Here is a 20,433-nt window from a genome sequence, read left to right on the forward strand (position 1 = left end):
AAAAAGGCCAGCTGTAAATCTTCGGGTATCCATGAGTCTAAATCGAGCATCGTCCTCGAGAACTCCGAGCACTGGGTGGCAGAAAAAAAACACCAGTTTATAACGATGTCAAATGTAAAAACACGAATATCGCTCTCGATACAGCAAACAAGGAGTTGCTCCAGAACGTTCTCCTCCCACTCCAACGGAGGGAATCCACGACCAGGCAGTAAGAATACCCAGAGGAAAAGACTAGATTATTAAAACATTGTTTTTAACAAATGTGATGTTCATCATGTACAACAATTTATGTGTTGTGCAGTTGTCTCTTTGCGTATAAAAACAGCCACAGATAATATTAAAGACCCCATGTAAAGTAATATGCAGTGAAAAGCATATATACATATATGTAAATTTTAAAAAGAGTATGAAACAATGATGTCATTAAAACACTGCACAGTACATACACTCTCGCTGTATACAGAAAACATGTACGAGGAAGACATTCAGACTTAAACATCATAAAGTAAATCAATTAAATTAAACGCGCAATGTTAAGTAATGCACCCAGTTTGTGTTCATCTTTTTATAGATGTAAAAGGCATTTGCGTTAATTTGGCTATAATTGTTTATTAACAATAGTTTCTATATACACAGTAGGAACTATTTTTTTCATAAAACTGTATCAATGTTTAAGTCCGACAAACATATATAGCTTGTTTGCCGTTTCGTTTTTCCAATATCTGTACCGATTGTTGGTCAAGTAATATATTGAACCAAATTCATCCGACTGTGTTTTCTGACACCAAACTTGACATTAGGCGTAGACAACTTTAGGACAGCATGCAAAGTATATTGCTATTTATATTCAGTATTGCAATTCATACATATCAAAATTTGTTTTGTACTAACAACTATTATACATGTTTTAATTGTTGCGTCTATCATATTGTTAGACCAATTTGTTTAACTTTTGATAGAAATCTAGATACATAACGATACTCTAATGTAATGTTTATATCAAATTTGTCTATCTTGCTGCTGTTGAAGCGCCATTTGTGAATCGTTTGATATAACTCTAGATACACAATTCTTTATACACTTAGTTTACTTCATTCGAAGTTTATTTTTCCACTGTATACTAGGATTTAATAGAATGGTCCCTTAAGCAATTCTCACCTTCGCTTTTTTGTATTAATGCTACTCTATAGGTCCTAACCAAGTACATGTATATGGTTTAGAAATCTATCAAAGTACTTATTAACACGTCAGATAAGTAATGACGAAATGATTTGCATCATTTTTCATCGATCATTGATTTTAATACTACAACAATACAAAAAAAGGACACAAAGTAAAATAATATTTTACGTGTCCAAGGATTAAGAGATAGAAATAAAAGAGATAGATTTGTTCAATGACTCAATAATCAACGAGCCGACGTAGCATTTATTCAGGCGGCTCGTTTAATGAAAATATAACTAATACCATTGACAACGAGTTAAGGAGTTTGAATACTTGGTGACTTGCTTCTTATAGTTTATTCAAACAGAAATCGTATACGATCACCCAAGAGTGATTTAAAATGGAAAGAGAGAGATTCTTTATTCAAACAAACATGACAAATGATAAACTAAACATACAAATACAAATATAAAATAAAATGTTAAATGGACTTTGTTTAACAAACATATAGTCGGTAAGTAGAACAACTATAAATGATACATAAACTTAAACCGCGTGAATGAAACATACATGTGTAGTTTTATTATCTTATTTACCTTTCTTCTTCCTACGGGTACATATATGTTTTATACCTCTTTATTTTTTTGTTGACTCAATTCTTGTTTATATTTTGACATAATAAATATTGGTATGTCGTGACATTAAAACAAATACAACAGCAATAATAATCCTAATGCCTGACAACCATGGTTACGTGTAACGTTATTGAAATGTGCATATGCCGTTTGTAGAAGAAAGTAAAGGAAAAACAGTTCAAATACTTAAGGCACGTATACTTGTTATATACAAGCACGTTAATGTTTCAGTAAAGATTTCCCGTATCTGCATTTTATCAATAGTTTTTGACTATCTTAGGTGTTTGGCAACATGGTCAAATCATCATAGTTTCACATCTTTATTCCGGAACATCGACAGCACAATGCTGAAGTTTTTCCAGAGTACAACATGTTTTATTTCACACACATTGCAATTTGGATCAGTTATTGTAAAAATTGTGTACGGCTGTAGTTACCTACAGAATGATCGAACGTTGTAAAAACGATTTAAATAAAAAAAAATCGTAGTCTAAGCTTGGTTTTAAACAAAATGAAACATATATTTTTTTTAAAAAAAAGAAATGCTTTCTTCATAACATACTTTGTCAACTATGTTGTATAACACGAACACCATCTGCAAGATAGTGTTGAATATAATAAACAATATTTATGCAAAAAGCTACAGAAACAAGCTCAGTAGCAAAAAGTTAAAACATAAACCCGGTTTAGTGGCACTGGGCAGACGCCAAAATCAAAAAGGTAAATCTTATCAAAGTATGCATTAACTTGAGGAAACATATCAATAAAACAAACAATAAAAAACGTATAGGTAAACCCCAAGTACTTCTATGATAAGGGATCCCAACTCTATATATATTGCAAAATTACATTTGTTCTTATCCGAGCTGGACTTACTATTATATTTCATGCTTCGTTCAATTGATCAAATATTGACACAGTCTGATATTTTGGGTCAAACGGATCTTCGGTTTCCAGAAAAACAGCTTCAAACATGCCGTTATAAAATCATGAAAAAATATCCAGTTATAAGTGAAATACTTATGTTTACAGACATAATGACAGGTGGATTTTGTTTTATCAGTGATAAAAGACATCAAAACATGAAAACATGAACTACTTAATACATAATTTTAAGTCACATGTGAAAAACTCATGAAAATATTTACAAATTATTTCCATCTGAATTACAAATGTCAATTGATCACAAGAAACCGACCGCGAATGTTTATCTGCGTTCATACGTGATCAGATATTCAGGATAGCACTGCACACCTTCATACACCACGAATTCCCGGAATAATTTATTGTTGTCACCCACAACGGAATGAAAATTTGAGTCATGGATCTTGCAGTCATCTTTGTAGCACTGGGTGCACGGAGGCCGTTTGTACTTGTGCGGGTTTGGATCAGTGCATAGATAACTTTTTCCAAGAATTACCCGCATCAAAAACATTTTCTTTTCGTTTCCGGCTCCACCTGTCCGAGTCGATATATCATCTGAAAACAACAACAATCATGCTCAGATGTTCACCAAAAAGTATACTCCTACAGAGAGTCGATTCCTTGTTTTAATAAAACAATGGAAACAACAGAGACAACCACAGAAGCCCTAAATTAGTTTTAATTTGGAACTTTCATTCAAAGCAAATGCAAATTAAACTTGATGCATATTTAAATAAGGCAATAATATGCTAGATATTTCGTACCAGTGTATTGATCTGCTTTTGAGGACTTTTCGGCACCGTATATTCCCGAACCGAACATGGCTTTTCCACTGCCAAGACGAGGATCTAGGCCGGTGATGCAAATGGTTTGTATCGTGTCTGGTTTTGTTCCGTGAAACAAATACACTTCGTTTATCTCGGAATATGGTTCTTTTTCCATTGTTTGTGATAGGTAACTGCGCGTCGTTATTTCACCGGAACTCCTTGGTAGTTGTCCTACGGTCGGCCAGCAACCACGCTTCTCATTCAACAAGTTAAGAAATATTTCCTGCCTTTTATGAACATACTTGCGAAAAAGCTGAGGATTTTCTATTCTTTGTATGTTGGTTATCCACAGCTTGCTGTAACTTAAGCGTTCTAGTCCTTTGGCGTCTTGACCATGCCCAATCTTTGTTGAATCAAACGTTTTATTGACCATTTTCACAATTCTACTATATGTCGGGTCATGTGCATCGATTGCAATCTTATTGTAGTCTTTTCCGGTTGCACTAAAAATGCTTAAAATTTCCGAAAAAGGTGTGTTGCCTTTGTACAGTTTCCAGTAAATTGGTATGTTAACTTCCTCGTGTGCCATGGACTCTGCAAATTCAACAGTGCCTCTTTTCATATCTTTTCGAAGCGGGCGTTTTTTTGACTTTTCGGGATCATTTATTAACAGTTTCAGTACTTCTTTGAGAGCCTCAGAAACATGTTGCCTTTTCCCTTTAAGGATGTAGTGTTTGTTGCCTAGAAAACAAAAATGTAAACAAGAGATGTTTGTCAATGAATATGTCCTATTTATCGCAATGTTATCAGGGATACTTGGACAATTGAATTACATATGCATAAACCGAAATGCCAAATGATTTGACCTGATGACTTCAAATGAAAAAGGTATCAGCTAGTGGCCTCGCCCAATCTCCAATTTAAATTGAGGACCGTCGGTGCAGGCGTTGTGAGGTTACTACTCGGAATATATATTCACGGTCAAGATTATTATACCTTAACCTTTAGACATAATAGCGCCCAACATAAATAGGGGAAATCTTCTGGTCACACCCAACCCCTACGCCAAGCTCGAGCTCGGCCAGTGTAGGCATTGTAAAGTTAGCATTCGAATAAGATTTTTGCGGAAAATGTCACATGACCTTGACATGTGTATCAAATGATCCAAAATCAGTAGGGTTCATCGACTGGTCACATCCAACAACCATGTTAAGTTGAGGTCTATGCATTGTTTAATTATCTTTTGGAAAAGCTTTTCGCATTCAGAGTCACTATGTCTTTGACCTGATGACCTCAAGATCAATAAGGGTCATCTACTGGTCACACTCACAACATTCATGCTAAATTTGAGAGTCTTGTGTGAGAGCATTGATCTGTTATCACCCTGACAAGGTTTTCGCATTTAAGTTCACTGTGACTTTGACCTGATTACCGCAAAATAAAGAGGGTCATCTAATGTTCACGCTCAACCTTCATGTCGAGTTTGAAGACAATAAGTATGTGCATAGTCAAGTTATCGCTCGGACGAGCTTTTTGCGTTCAATACCACTGTGACCTTGAGCTTTGATAAGATTACCTCAAAATAACTAGGGTTCATCTACTGGTCCGGTCACGTCTCCATGTGAAGTTCGAGGAGGTCGAGGCATTGTTGAGTTATCAATAGTGAAAGCTTCAATGTATCAGTGACCTCGATCTTTGAGCCGATGATCTCAAAATCAATATCACGTCTTCATGTCAAGTTTTGGTAGGTCAAGGCACTGTTGAGTTATTACGAGGGCAAGTTCAAAGGTATCAGTGACCTTGTCATTTGAGTCGATGACCTCAAAATCAAAAGGGGTCATTGACTGGTCACGCCCAACTTCCAAGTCAGGTTATAGGACCAAAGGTCCAGGCATTGTTTGGTTATCACTGGGACAAGCTTTGGTCTACCAACCGACCGACATACCGACCGACATGTACAAAGCAGATTAGCTCCTCTTCCCCAAAGGGGAGGGGGCATAAAATAGCTTGAACCTATATGTATATCAACAGAAACTTGTTCATATATTTAAACTTGCGTTTAGCATATTTTGATAACTGCTTACAGCAGTGATCTTGAATTATGGCTTAAAACATTATACTACTGTTTTTTGGTGTTAATTTTAAATTTTGCAATTATACTACCTTTGATAGACCGGATGCTGTACTTGCTGATTATCTTCACGATGGAATCCTTCGTCTCTTTCGATATGTGTTCCACCGTGTCAAATTTCTCTTCAAACAGAAGTTCAGCCCTCATGGTTTTACTGATTTGTTGAATAGCCTTTATACATTCGTCCTTACTTTCCGCAAACACCGTGATGGTGATTCTATCTGTCTTGCTATAGTCTGGGATCCTTTTTGGTTTCGTCGGCTTTATCGAGTATTGCCTTCTGCGCCGTTCTAAAATTCAAGTAAAGTGTATATAAAATAGGGATATAATAAAGTAGGCTATTATTTGCTCGCAGTTGGTACTATGATGAAATTATATTGTTCTCGTTTGTCAAAAGAAACAGCTTTGCAACGGTTGTTGTACATTTCCTCTTTGAATAAATCTGGAAACCATCAAATATGATAACAACACAAAATAATAGAATAGTTTTTTTTTGCTATGCCACGACCTTTGACAAGTGTATCGTGTCGAATGACTGTATAGAACATACAAGCAAATAAGTTACACAAAAATACAACAACATTAAATATCACTTTTGATGGAAACTGGGATGTTATTTGCAGTCTTTAATACGAAATTGTTAACGTAGGTTATATGCAACTTTGTAACCTGCACCATTAGGCTATCATGAGCGCGAAACTTTAATTATGTGTCTGTTAAGGGCTCTTTCTAGTTTAAGATGACTTAAATTGATTTTTTAATTATTGTTTAAATAATACAATTAAAATAGTACATCTTCAAAGCATTTACCATTTCTTTTTTTATGAAAACCCGAATTATAAAGTGTTAAATCTGGAACTGACTTAGGTACTGTTAAACTGATATTTTTGTTAACTTGCTGAACCGTTTGAAATAAAATTCAATAGAGGAACTTATACGTGTACATTAACCAACCTGACTCGTGAGATCTTGCACGCGTACGTTCCTTCTGATCATTTGTAACTGTAGGTTGCCTAGATTTTAGAATAGGTTTACTCGGCTGTGGCGTCGAAATGGTTGGACTACTGATATGTCTTCTAGAACTTGGTGCCGATGACTGTATTTGCACAAGGGCGACTATCAATTCATCAAATGTACTTTTGTCGTATGCCATAACGATGACATTCTAGAATTAAATGAAATAAAACAGTTGACAAATTCCGTTACACATTCTTTTTAATGAATGAAGGTGTTTAACTGACATTAAGTTACAAAAAATGCATACAAGCTGAAGTATTTCAAACGTTAATTATGTTAAATATCGACAAAAAAACCCATTGACTTTATTTTATTTAAATTATATGAATTGCGCAAAAAAATGTTCAAAATATTCTGCAATTAGCCTCATGTTCGTTTAAATCACCTTTAGCGTGGTTCCTTGTTGAAAATGGTCACTCATAACTTGAAACATCTGTGAAGCAATAGATTGCATTGGATAGTTGTATAACCGACCGACGCCAAGTGGTGGCATAGCAAGCGATTGGTATTGTAAATGTTCACTTGAGTCCAAAATCAGCTGCATAACCTCGGAAACACACTGTCAATACAATACACATGATATAATAACGTTTCTAAACGAAGAACTAGGATAATTGAAAATCACGACAAAAATGATTTATCTTGCTTTCCGTTAATTCATTGAAAATCCGATTAATAATTGAACATCAAAACAATAGTATTAGCTTATTATAAGTTACGAAATATTAAATCAGTTACATTTTCACCACCGTTTCCTTTCTTTAGACCCACATGTAAAATAGTTTTACAAGCGAGGCCACAGCCTGATGTAGTTATCACTGATGTCTTCGTTGCTGAACTGAATTCCTTTTTAAAACAAAGAAAATAGGTAAAAATGATTAAGTAGAAAAAATACAGGACAAGGTTTTAAACATGCGCCACGAGATATATTGGGTGAATCAGCTTTTATCGAATACTCTTTATCCTCATCATCTTAATTTCTTAGAGTTATCATGGCGCAAAAGGTCACCCTTTACTAAAACTATTTAGCAAAAATCGTATTATCATATCTAGTTACAGCTACCTTGGCCTTGAAAAACCAAAACATTTCACCATATTAAGGTCACTGGATTCATAATTTCAAAACTACAAATCAAACACTACAAACAAACATACTAGTAGCAGCGATTGTCCGCATGCGTTTAGGAAAGCTTTGGACACAATACTCTCTGCGAGTTGCATACCTGGGGACAGAATGTTGACTAGCACATCAGCCTGTGGACAGAGTAAATAAGTTACTACATGCACCAGAAATATGAAGATTGCAATAAATTTAAGCCATCCTTTGGGATCGTAGATATAGTGATAAATGATAAAATAACGCTTAACCCAATTAATTCAATTATACTATTGGATTAACAAGTACAGTCTTAAACATAGATTACCCGTGCTCGGTCTAATATTTTGATCCAGAATAATCACTGGATACCAAGATACATAAGTAAGCTCTGCCTTTTTGAGTAGTGTGGTATATTTTGCCAGGAATATTACTTAACGAGGTAGTTTCATTGGTGACTAATGAATAACATAGGCTAAAGAAGTAACAGTGTGTTCTTGTTGGTTTTTAATAACAAAATCCCTGTATGACCCAATTCTTATTCTTCTTATTTAATTATAGAAGAATGTTTTCCCCTATCTCATTTATATGCATTTGATCGAGATTTAGTTAATTTCATCACTGTTTTAATGTTGAGTTAAGGGATTGATATACCGTGGTTTCCGACGATGATCCAGAATATACATGTAATAAAAGTACTACCTGCCATATTGGTCACACTCGTGTTTTGATATTCCGTTTTTAATGAACAACAAAGAATAAAATTATTTATATATAATATATATTCGATACTGTAGAATGCTTATTCCTTGTCAGTTTCTTTCAGAGTATATACGTTTATCCAACCAGAAATATGTACTTACATTTTCCTTAACGATTTCACCTTTTTTGATAACTACTTTTACGCCTGACAAGTTGACACTGTAAGGTCGAACGGTCGCTGATGTTTGAAAACTTTGCTGCAGGTTTCTTGGTCCAATGTCGAACTGTGTTAAATCTTCTAGGGCATTGGATCCGTATAACCTAATCAGTATAAAATATAGTTTAATAACGACAGCAAACCAACTGTTGACCCGAGAATGATCTAAATACAAGATAAAATCTTTGTTGATGTGCAATGTGTACAGATTTAAAAAAAAATCTCATATTTAACTAGAATTCAGCGATTCGGGAGCGCCCATCATTGTCGAACAATATTTTGAGATAATTTTTGACGTGTTTTAACAAATGCAACTCTTTCTTACAAGGGCTCAAAATGTAAAAGTAAATTACTTTAAGTGAATGATTGAATCCTTTTTTCGCATATTTGAGAAAAGCATGTATAAAGGAAAAAAATGTTTTTAGCTGTTATGCATTTTTCTAGTTCATTTGCGCAAACCAACCATTGCTTGGTTAAGGAATGTAATCGAATTACGGTTCTGACGGTGTGGCGTTGCTTACGAAAATAAACAAAGTGAATTTCGTGATTTTATTTCATTTGCCGAAACTCTGGAATAAATAACGCGATCATCTGGTTAATAAAAAACAAAAATTGAGCTATTATCCCCATAACCATTGTTATTCCATTTGCTAAGGATGTAGAAGAAAAACTGTGTATGATAGAGTAGCCACAGTTAATTGGATACATGTTTGTTAAACTTGTACCGCTATAAGAGCCAAAATTCCAGGCTGAGAAGTGTGATTTTGCTGTTAGTAAAACTTGTTTAAAAACGTCCTTAAATATTTTAACGCATTGTAGTGAAGAAGAAAAGTTAAAAAAATGAAAATATTAAGGACCAAGACTAATAGTTCATACTGCGACATGGCCGTTCATCAAACACAATCTAGCAAGTACGCCTACTCACTTTGAAATTAAGTAAAAAATCAAAATTAGCAAATTGAAAATCTTGACAAATGAAGGACAATTACTCATTAGACAAGAACTAATATCGAAGTAGAATTGTTGACCGAGCTAAGTCGAGATATGACGCCAATAAGTTGTAGCCATGTTTAGAAAAGATTGAAAAACAAAAGCAAAATTTTGAGACTGGAAATGAAAGTGTGACATAACGAAAGCCGACACGGCCGGTTTGCTTTCGACGACAACGCTTGCAACGCCTGACAATACTTTCTCTTTACCCAGGCAACATAAACATGTTTAATCACAGGTTTTCAAATTGGTCGTATTGTAGTTACCCATCTCCCGGAAGTAATTCACCCGAGGCCTCGAGAGACAGCTGCAAAGCTGCTTGCAATGCGACTTCTTCAGACTGGAACAAAGGCATTTAAAGCTAGAATAAAAGTGCAATACATGAAACAAAAGTTTTACGATTTCAAATACACAGCAAACAGTGATTAACGTGGTTTAGAATCAATTCATTCGTCCTATGAAAAAAATCAAGAGCTGTCAATGTAACGTGACAACTTCTACTAATTGAGCCATGTTAGACAGACAGCCATTATTAGAGCACTTTATATGTCTTTAAACATCCATCCCCCTCATGGTAACCAATCTATGATTCCAAATTAAGTGTCTGTGAGGTAATTCTTACCAACATTCATATAGGATTAATGACCGTCATGGGGTCATCTTCTGTTCATGACCAACCACCTAGTCAAGTTTTAGGACCCTTAGACCAAGCATATTCTAGTAACATATCCGACAAGCTTTTGAGCCACGTCTATGAGCTTTAACTATTAATAAAGAGGGGCAATGCTGGTCATGACCAACCTGTCAAGTTTGAGTTCCATGTTTACTGTAGCTATCTATTGGACGAGCGTCTTGTGTCCAAGATCACCGTGACTATGACCGTTGATTTACTTTACTCAAAATCAAGAGGATCATTTGCTACTCATGACTTACCTACCTGCAAACTTTGGCGACCGAGGGACCAAGAATATTCTTGTCATCACTCAATCAGCTGTTTGTGTTAAAGATCTCCAAGACTCAAAGAGTAATTAACCGGGCGGGGTTTTGGTCTACCAACCGACGGATCGACATGTGCAAAGCAATATACTACAACTATTCGAGAGGGAGGGGGGATAATTCTAACTTTTAATATAACGAAAGATAACTACCATATTCGGGGGTTGGAGTCTAGTCATGTTTTTTATGCCGATCCCTGGTCTTGCACAAGCAGCGGACAATTGTTCAATTTCTTGCAGATTCTCGGAATGATCGTCTATGCACCCAGAATCGCTGGAACTACTTTGATGCGACGAGAGAACAACCTCGGAATCTACTGACAACCTGTCAATGAAAAAGTCGAGCTTTGGGAGTATTTTTTCTAGAACATTTATAAAATTGCCCATACCTTATTCAGGTAAATATATTGATGACTGTTTACTATACATGTAATAAATGAATTATGTCCTGTCATTAAAAATTAACATTGTAACATTTATTTGTGGGTCTAGCAATATTCTTAGTTGATCAAATTAATCAAGAAGCAAGGCATGAAGTCAGGACGGTCCTTTGCGAATTCATTTCGACGTAAATGTTTGCCAGTTTAAACGACAAACCGATTATAGAAATTCTTAAATGTGCACAGTGATGCAATTCACAGACATATATATCATAACAATTTTTTACTTCAAACACAAATATATAAATGTTTTCTAGATGATTCTTAGGTAATGCATGCACTTGAAGTTAAATATACTTCTGGTTTTACGGTTACGCATGCGATAGAGGTTAATTTGACTTCGTGTATTACAGGAACGCATACACCAGAGGTTTAGTAGACTTATCATATAACGGAAACGGATACATCAGAAGTTAAGTAGCCTTTTCATATAACCTAATAGTAATACTCTTAAGGGTTTTGTCCTGAAACCTCGACACAAACCTTGATCGACCTTTTGTAGGCGGGATTACATCCCCGTCTTTCGAGACATCGAGCCAACAGTTGAATCTTTCTTCACAACTTTTAAGAAAATCGTGACCCGATCGTCCATTAAGACCCGCCATCAACAGCCAATTGTCGGCATCTGAAACAGTTTTCAACATTACGTTAACTGGTTCACAGTCCATGCATGAGTTCGTTATATGAACATCGTTAACTTTTATACCCGTATGTTAAAATGAAAGTGTAGAGTGCAATGTATGAAAACTAAAAGCACCTCTTTAATTCTATTTAAATAATTTCACTGCAATATTCCTTTCTAACAGACACAATCATACAGTTCTCACACTTTGTCTGTACGAAAACATTGCGAAAAAACTTACCGTCTGTGCAAACTCTCTTGAAATTAAATATTTCGCTCCCGATTTTATTGATCATTGATTTGACAAATTTCAAGTCATCATCTTCTCCCTCAATATGCACTACAAGCTTATAATCTGTACCATGCCCTTCTTCTGTCCACCTAATACTACTCTTCCAAAAATATAATATATAATATTGAGATATCTTATTTTCAATGACATTGGCAATATATCTTTAAAGAGAACTAATGATGACGATTTCTCTTCTGACTGTAATCTAAATGTTCTTCATGTGATAATAAATATTGCGCGGATAATGTGTTATTAATTTCACAGTTATTCGTCAATGGCTTACTTAAAAATATAAGAGTACATGCTTCACTTACCTAAATGCAGCCTCTATATTTTGCAAATAACATTTTTTGAAGCACCTTGCCTTTGCTCTTGAAAGTTCCACACGGCCGACTTTTTTCGGTTCAATGTTCTTGATTTCCTTTAATAGTGTCTTTGCTAAATGTTCTGCTTGTTTTTCACAGAAACTGCAAACGAAGATATTGGACGAAGTTAGATAAACTTTGGTTGTGTCGTTTACAGGAGTTAATTCAGTGACAGTCATTTGGAGAACATTCTTTTTAATGCCTTTCGGTAATGCAAGTTCTTTAACTTTTACGCAGTCATCAATAAAATCAAGCCCTATTTCTAGTTGATTTGCAATAAAGGCATGCATGACTATCTTATTTACGTTAATGTCCGTCTGTATTTCAAATGCAGCTGGTATCTTTGCACTCCGAAGCTTATTGTTCATTTCAACTTCGCATTCGACCGTGTTTAAAAACTGCGCTAATTCTGCTTGAATGATCTTTTCTTTGCAACTAACTCGACTGAGACATTCATACAGTTTTATTTCTACGGATTTTAGCTCTTCATCTGAAGTAGCGCAGAGTGTTACTTTTCCTGCCTTTTCTGTCATGGAACAATTGACAGTTTCACTGTTCATTTTATACCCGAAACGATTGATTATAAGTAATTTGATTTTATGCGGAGGAAGCGATATTTCAGAACGACAGTATTTCTTCTGACCCCATAAATCTCTTCTTTCACGTTGTTGTTCTTGGCTAAACTGTCGGCCTCTTGAACTTGCTTTAACTCGTCCGAGGTTCTCATTGCCCCTGCGACTTTCTGGGTCACTTGATGTCGGTTTGAACGTATTGATGTGTCTTTCCTGTCCGATATCAGTGTCGGTAAAGATCTGATTCCCTTCGTATGACTGCGAATGCTTCATCGGAAGAACCCGATCGACGTTTCTTGACTCTCGACTGCCAAACATGAATGGATGAACCCGCACAGGTATATCCGTTTCTCGACACGGCGGAGTTGAAATCACTGGTTTCCTTGTAACACGATCTGAAACAGGATCCGTTTCTCGACACGGCGGAGTTGAAATCACTTGTTTCACTGCAACACGATCTGATACAGGATTAATTACAAGAGCTGCCTTTTGAAAGAAACTTATCTTGTCTTTCATAGGCGATTGGCTTGTGCCACTAAAACTAGATGGTTTACTTAAGCTCGTTGGTCTCTTCTGTATAAGCGGGGGCAACGTTGGGTAGTCTGCTAAAAACGAGAGATGTTTGAATAACATGCATTCCCCCAGCCCTAATGGCAGCCAATGAGTCATTTTGCATTAAATGTCTGTGGAGTATGGTTTTGACAATTACCCCTTCCATATTTAAGGTTTGCTCAAAGGTCAATTGAAATGGTAGTCAATGCATTTATAATAACACGACGATGGTCAGTTTTATGGACTTTTCAAATATTTTAGTTATTAATCTTTTGTTTTTAAATACTTGATTACAAAGTTGACTACCACTGTTTAATAAAGTTTTCTTTTAGTGTTGATACATGGTCAAGCTCCCCACCAAGTTTGGAACAGTAGGTCAAAGCGTTCTCTTTACATTTATGGACAAGCTTGTTAAACTTGAGGTTTACTGTGACTTTATTTTTGAGAACCTTATGTTCAAGAGCTTTCCCAGCATTAATCGGTTAAAAACTGGTATACAAGCCGACCCACATAAAGCAATATACATTTGCTACTATAAAAGGGGTTGATAATAATTCTCACTGTTACAATTTTAAATGTAATGTAACAAATACCATTTGGAAAAGCAATCAGTATATGAAGTAAGGAAACACAACCATAATTTATTAAAAAGCTTCGTAAACGATTCTAAATCTTACCATTCTCAGTTCTGAGTAATTGGCGATTCAACGTTTCAAACCACGGCTCAACTGTAACTTTCACCCCTTTAATATTATGGCCACCATTTGACAATATAGATTTAATAGCTGAAATTAATACATCAAAATTACGTACATCGATGACATTTTATACGAGTCGACATCTAAATCCTTAATTCGGTCTTTAATTAATGCGTCCAGGGCATGAAACAATTAAAAAATAAAGCTTTTTTTACGATTGGGACGAAAACTAAAAGGTTCAATAAAAGCACTGACCCGATTGAATATTGATCTTAACAACGTAAATTCCTTTCGCTTTGTTTACAACATCAATAACACAGCCATCAAGTCCCCCAGATCGTTTGTTCTCGAAGTACAATTCTAAAAGCTCGTCTGTAACATCATGCGGAACATTATACACAATCACTCCGTTTGGCTGTCCCAAAGCTTGAATCGTAACCCGATTTTCACACAGTCGTTTTTCCTCTAGGCGCTTTTCCCAAGCGATTATATCTAAAACCAAAGTTCACAGGAAAATATTTAGCTTTTTATCAACATTTTCATAATTCAGGATCTATATAAAAATGCACGTGGTTTTGTGTTTCTTTTGTTATCGAGTGTTGTTAAATGATCAGTAATCTATTGACAGCGGTAATGACATGTTCAAAATGAGTAGAATATCGTTGTATGTAGTTTTGAGCAAACACAAACGTTTACTCAGTTGTATTTCACTAGCTACTTATACATAGTAATACACCTATTACAAGAACGTACACGTTTACACGTATAATTGGTAAATAAGAATTACGCATCATTCTTCATCATAACATATCTCATAGTCACAAGCTTACCAGTTTTTCTATGTTGCACAAAATCCAATAGAGGTACAGTTCGATAAATTCTTAGCAATATGGCTACGACATCACCACAATCATTCCTGAAGGAGCCCGGATAGATACCGTACAATATGTGATCCAAACCTTACACTTTATCAATTGTTGAAACCTCAGAAGCGTTGCAAACCTTGATCTGTGATATTTGTTTCAAACTGCACCACGGCTACGGATGGACAGTTTCGTTGCCGGTGTAATGACGTCACGTCCAGACCACATATCACCTCTACATAGTTCTTGATGTTGTCGTCTCCAGTGTCAAATGGAATATTCTGCAGGAAGACTGAAACAGTGTTTGTAGAGTAAGGTTTACCTTGACTTTCTCCCTTAAGGTTTGTATGTTTAATTTTCCTATTATTTATTATACTCATTGTCTAGTTCAATCCCCATTTAACATATATTACCTATCATAAAATATAATTGTTTAAAAGCAATCTCTATCAAAAACATAGATAGTGCATGCATTGTGATAAGCTTATATTTTAAAACAAAATTATAAATGAATACATAAGACGAATTAGAATGATGAAACTGTTGATAATAAATAAAATGTATTGACAAACCGTAAGGACTAGGCACTTTTGTCAATGAGGCTGACATTTGTAGATAATCCCTCAGGGCATATGGAGACACATCTGGAAACCTATGTACCAACGAAACTGAAACCAATAATTGGAATGTAATTGGAATGTAAATTTTAAATTGTTTCGTTAAAAATAATGTTTTTCTATCATTTTTTTATAAAGTAAGTGAGCTAGAATGCAATGAACTCTTAATGTTAATATTTTAGATAGACATAGTAAAGATTTATCATTGATGGTAAATCGATGAACATCACAAAAACTGATGAACATGAAATGTTCAAGCTGATAAAGATGGTAACTGAATTCTGCGAATACTTATTCCATCAATAAAGAATTCAATACAAACAAATAATTGACAACATAAATGCATTTACATAAACACCATTTTGTTACTTATTCATTATTTACTTCAACATCTTTAACGATAAATTGCAATCAACAGAACATTGCTTCAAATATATGACTTAACAAAGCAATGGCTAACAGTAACATGCATTTGGATTACCAATTAACCCCGAGCATTTTCCTGTTGATACTTTAAGGTGTGTTCCCACTTTCCCAACCGCTAATACTGTGCTAAAAAGTTACGTGTCGGATTTTGAGAAAGTTGTTCTTAAATGTCATAAAATAACACAAATATAGAACTGACTTTTATTTGTAATTCATAAAATGTCATATAATTAAAAATGCAAGAATATATGATATTCATAATAATTGATATTAAATTGTAAGTATATAATTACACAGCACACTATAGATATAATTATATTCTTTAATAACTCATTATAATAGTTTAAATAAATAGCACATGTTGAAATATTTATGAACTTAAAACATATATTAACTCATAATACAAAACTCGTATGCTACCTATTCACACACATTTACTTCAGCTTTACTAAATGGGAAGCAGCATCAATATATGTCACTATATCATATGGCCATTTTGCAGCTGGTGCTTAAGCCTGATGAGCCTTTACTCCAGCTTGCTCTTTCTGGACAATATATATCAGAGTATATACATAAGGGTGGCCGTGGTTATTTATTTTATGGTGCCAACTAATGACTAATCATGCATATTAAGTGTATATTGGTAAATTCGACAAGTGACCAAATCAATTTCTAAATGTTAGAATTTCATGAAATAATCAAACAATGTATTGATTTTTTTTCAAAAAACAAAAACAATTTATTCAATTCCAATATTAATACCAACTTTAAACATAGATAACCTTGAGGTTTTGCCAAATGAACATCATCGGTTGTTTTCAGAACAAGTATCAGAAGCGCATAGCTATATTTCAACATAAATGCTTAACTCACATGAGTTACAACATATTTTGTCTATTGTGTCTAATTTGGAACTCGCTTTCTACAGGCCCCAGTTTCGCGAAATATGTTTTATAATCTCAGATTCTGACTAAACTCATTTTATCGCTTTACAACCAAGAACGGTTGACAAAAGTATGTTTTCATGGGCCTACCATGGCTGATTTAAAGCATTTGGTCGTGCTCTAGAGGGCTGGTGGACATTGCAGTCACTAAAAAGTGCCTTCCAGGCCAAACATCAACAAAAATAAGCTTGGACGGCATTCAAAAAGACTAGCGGGCATGGATCCCCTTCAAATATTTTGGTTCAGCTAGATTGTCTGAGATAAAGTTTAGTGTGTCCGTGATTTTAGCAAGAACAGTACATACTTCATTAAACACACGTATATTGCACTAAATTAGTTTATGGTTAAATATCTTTCAAAAGGAAAGTTAACAAAGAAATCAGAATTGAGATATCAAAACCAGAAATAAACCAATGATTATTTGTATTCAATTCATAAATCAATTTGGTGCATTCTCATACTATTTCAGGCTTTAGAATACAAACACTTTTTATTGAGAGAGATCCAGCTTAAAATGTATTTGTTTTTATGATTTCTTTAAACATGAAGTAAGAGCACTTTTTTGAAAAACATTTCCCTATCTAAAAAAACGTAAAATTCATATAAGTGGTTACACACACTAAAACAGTACCAAAGTGTACATAGTGTACTTTCTAAATAAAAATTGCACCTAACCAATATCAAGAATCATCATTTATGAAGATATATTAACAAGAAGCATTTTATTTTATGTTTTGAATGCTAAGAACTTTACGGAAATACTATAAAATGCCTGAATCTGTAGTGAGTAACAGGGAGCTTAACCTTACCATAGATTACTTGGAAGTCAAAAAGACAATTTAGCTTTAATTATTAATTTTAATTAACACTGTTGTCAATAAAGTGCTGTCACAGGGCAAGACCAAAACCTACTGGAATGGGCAAAATATATTCTTGTGTATTTCTGTACAAGTATGACTTTTGCATAATAAACACTAAGAACATTCAACTGGTCAGATATACAAAGCTGAGACATGATAGTTATGGAAATCCACAGGACTTTGTATGACCTTTTCAATGTGACCTTGACCTTTCAGTTTGACCTTGACCTTATTGACATTGACCATTGGGGTGAAATACTGAATGCATGATTTAAAATTGATTTACCAGAACTACAGGAAAGTCAACTGGGGCATAGGCGGGGAGGGGGGACTACTGCGAGCTCGTTAATGACGTCACAACGTCTGAAATCAGAACATCTAAAAACATTTAATGGATCAGACGTATATTGGCATATATCAGAATTTGAACAAAATTAATAAAGAAGGATATAATTATGAATTAAAGATAATAATATATTGCTTTTTGTCATGTAGTATTTAGAGGACATATAAGAACTACACCCTCCCCCTCCAAAAAGTATTACCACCTTATCAAATAATGTATGACAAAATATTATTGCATAATTATAAAAGATAGACATTTTGACAGCTTTAACTCTAATAAAATGATTGTCATCCGCCCGCTTTTCAGATTGTGTCTGTTAAGGAATTACAATCACATTTGGTGCTAGCCGTGGTGGTGGAGGCTTGGTAATGCTGTCCAAAAACAGATCTGATGACGTAACTTTAGTTGTAAAAAATAATATCATAATTATGATATCGGAGACCTAAAAAATAATCAATAGTTCTAAATGATAAAAAATAATTGAACGAAGATCATGTTCTGAAACAGACTGTAGTCTTACGTATTTGTTATCATTTTTATGATTGACAATATAATTCGTGCAGATTCAACAACAAATTATACTGTTACAGAAATAAATCATAAATGATATTATAAACGATCTAAATATACGTTTCATTGTATTACAAAGAAGCTTTTATTTGCAAAATTCCATATATTCACACATTTTAAATAGTCTTTTTTGTCGTGTAAACTTTCAATTTCGTGTCTGGAAGCAGTCGGCTATTTCCGTAAACACTCGGAAAGTCGGACCATGCTTCCATTTGTCACACATTTTCATACATAACACGCGTAAATATATTATAAAATGCAACTGATATTAAGAAACAAACTACTCACGTTTTTGGGATGGAACATCATCTATAAGCCTTCATTAATAATATCTGTCATGTGTTCCCGTTCCGGATAGAAAAATCCGACCAGAGGGCACCTGCGTTGCCAGCTTCGGAGCGTGCCCGAGGTTCGGATTTTTCTATACGGAACGGACACACATGATAGATATTTATTCTAGCATACATTAAATTACATTTTTTTTGTGAACAAAATACATAAAAAAGCGCATTTTTGTACATATCACCAAAAAGCGCTTGCGATGATGTTTACTGACGTCATGACGCGCAGTAATTTGTATTCACTGCATACGTCAATAAGTTCCTTCGACATCACGTCTTTTAAAGGTTATTTTGTTTTTTAAATTTTATTTTAGTAAAGTTAATGTTAATGGAGCTCATATATTTAAATCTCAAAATTATGATTACATAAAGTGAATTATAAAAGAAATTGAAATTATTACGTCACAGCGCGTGACTCATCTGGCATGGGGGGATGCCAGACGGAGATTTCCAGCACGGCTGAATTCACCGGAAATGCCTATCCGATGTGCTAAAGTACTGCATCTCAATGTTTCATGGGTACGCATAATCTCGAGGAAGTATGGAAAACGCCAAAAGAGCCGATGTTCTTCCGATTGAATGTATCAACTATCCTTATTCGTGGGTTTTATTCACTCATGGCCAAACAAAGATTAGTTAAGACGCGAAGAAAATAGCAGGGAAACAACAAGATTTTCGTACATGATCTTCTGCATGAGCGAAATAAGTAAAAACGAATTGCTTCCCCTGTTGGTCCAGGATTTATCATCTGCGTAAGTGTACTTACTACCTCTAGTTTAAAACGTGAGATATGAGCGAGATAAATGGAACCATGTTTTTTCTATTTGTCAAAAAATGTACCAAACTACAGAAATTAAGATATCTACATCTGTTTTCATTTTATGGATCTGTCATATAATTACCGTCCGATATCTAATTTAACCAACTGAACAAGTAACAAATGCATACATACTTTATATGTTAGGCATTCCAGGTTTATATTGAGTTAGTTAATATTTATTTCAATTTGATATTATGATTGATATGGATATAAACTAATAAAACTCATATATATGATATAAGAATTCGACTTACTGTGTATTTCCCTACTTCCGATTTTCCGATTTATGCCGAGGGTACTTTCGTTTTCCAATGGCTATATGGAAGTATTCTTTTTTCAACTCCAAGAAAAAACTATTTATAGATATCACAATCAATTTTCAAAAAATGCTAATGCAAGATTTTCAAAAAATTGTTTTGGTAAAGTGCAAAACAGGTGAAGCTATAAAATCCCCAGACTTGGCCCAT

General features: G+C 34.6%; 1 protein-coding gene across 4 annotated transcripts; it reads right to left on the reverse strand.

Moving 5' to 3' along the window:
• Positions 1 to 1,505: 1,505 nt before the first annotated feature.
• LOC128227917 (uncharacterized) lies at positions 1,506 to 20,326 on the reverse strand. 4 transcript variants are annotated; one of them, XM_052938855.1, is made up of 18 exons: positions 20,221 to 20,326; positions 15,615 to 15,710; positions 15,182 to 15,334; positions 14,435 to 14,671; positions 14,159 to 14,266; positions 12,307 to 13,387; positions 11,942 to 12,087; positions 11,562 to 11,703; positions 10,792 to 10,963; positions 9,910 to 9,983; positions 8,598 to 8,757; positions 7,794 to 7,892; positions 7,377 to 7,484; positions 7,024 to 7,197; positions 6,576 to 6,786; positions 5,654 to 5,911; positions 3,488 to 4,231; positions 1,506 to 3,278 (listed from the first exon to the last, which is right to left on the reverse strand). In XM_052938855.1, the coding sequence occupies exons 2-18, from the start codon at positions 15,649 to 15,651 to the stop codon at positions 3,007 to 3,009; spliced, it is 4,176 nt and encodes a 1,391-aa protein (XP_052794815.1). In that variant the 5' UTR covers positions 15,652 to 15,710; positions 20,221 to 20,326; the 3' UTR covers positions 1,506 to 3,006. The 4 variants fall into 4 exon arrangements, with proteins under 4 accessions (XP_052794815.1, XP_052794818.1, XP_052794817.1 ...); XM_052938858.1 differs by having other exon boundaries at positions 12,307 to 13,375; positions 20,221 to 20,325; XM_052938857.1 differs by lacking the exon at positions 20,221 to 20,326 and adding an exon at positions 20,099 to 20,146.
• Between the last annotated feature and the right edge of the window lie 107 nt (positions 20,327 to 20,433).

This window comes from Mya arenaria, chromosome 3 (assembly GCF_026914265.1).
Source record: "Mya arenaria isolate MELC-2E11 chromosome 3, ASM2691426v1".
In the NCBI taxonomy this organism is placed as follows: domain Eukaryota; kingdom Metazoa; phylum Mollusca; class Bivalvia; order Myida; family Myidae; genus Mya; species Mya arenaria.

Coding starts and splice junctions, on each gene's coding strand:
- LOC128227917 (XM_052938855.1), bottom strand. CDS start 15,651: ATGTCAGCCTCATTGACAAAAGTGCCTAGTCCTTACG. Junction 7,893..8,597: donor GTGAAATCGTTAAGGAAAAT/GTAAGTACATAT, acceptor CTCTGTCCACAG/GCTGATGTGCTAGTCAACAT. Junction 3,279..3,487: donor AAAAGCAGATCAATACACTG/GTACGAAATATC, acceptor TGTTGTTTTCAG/ATGATATATCGACTCGGACA.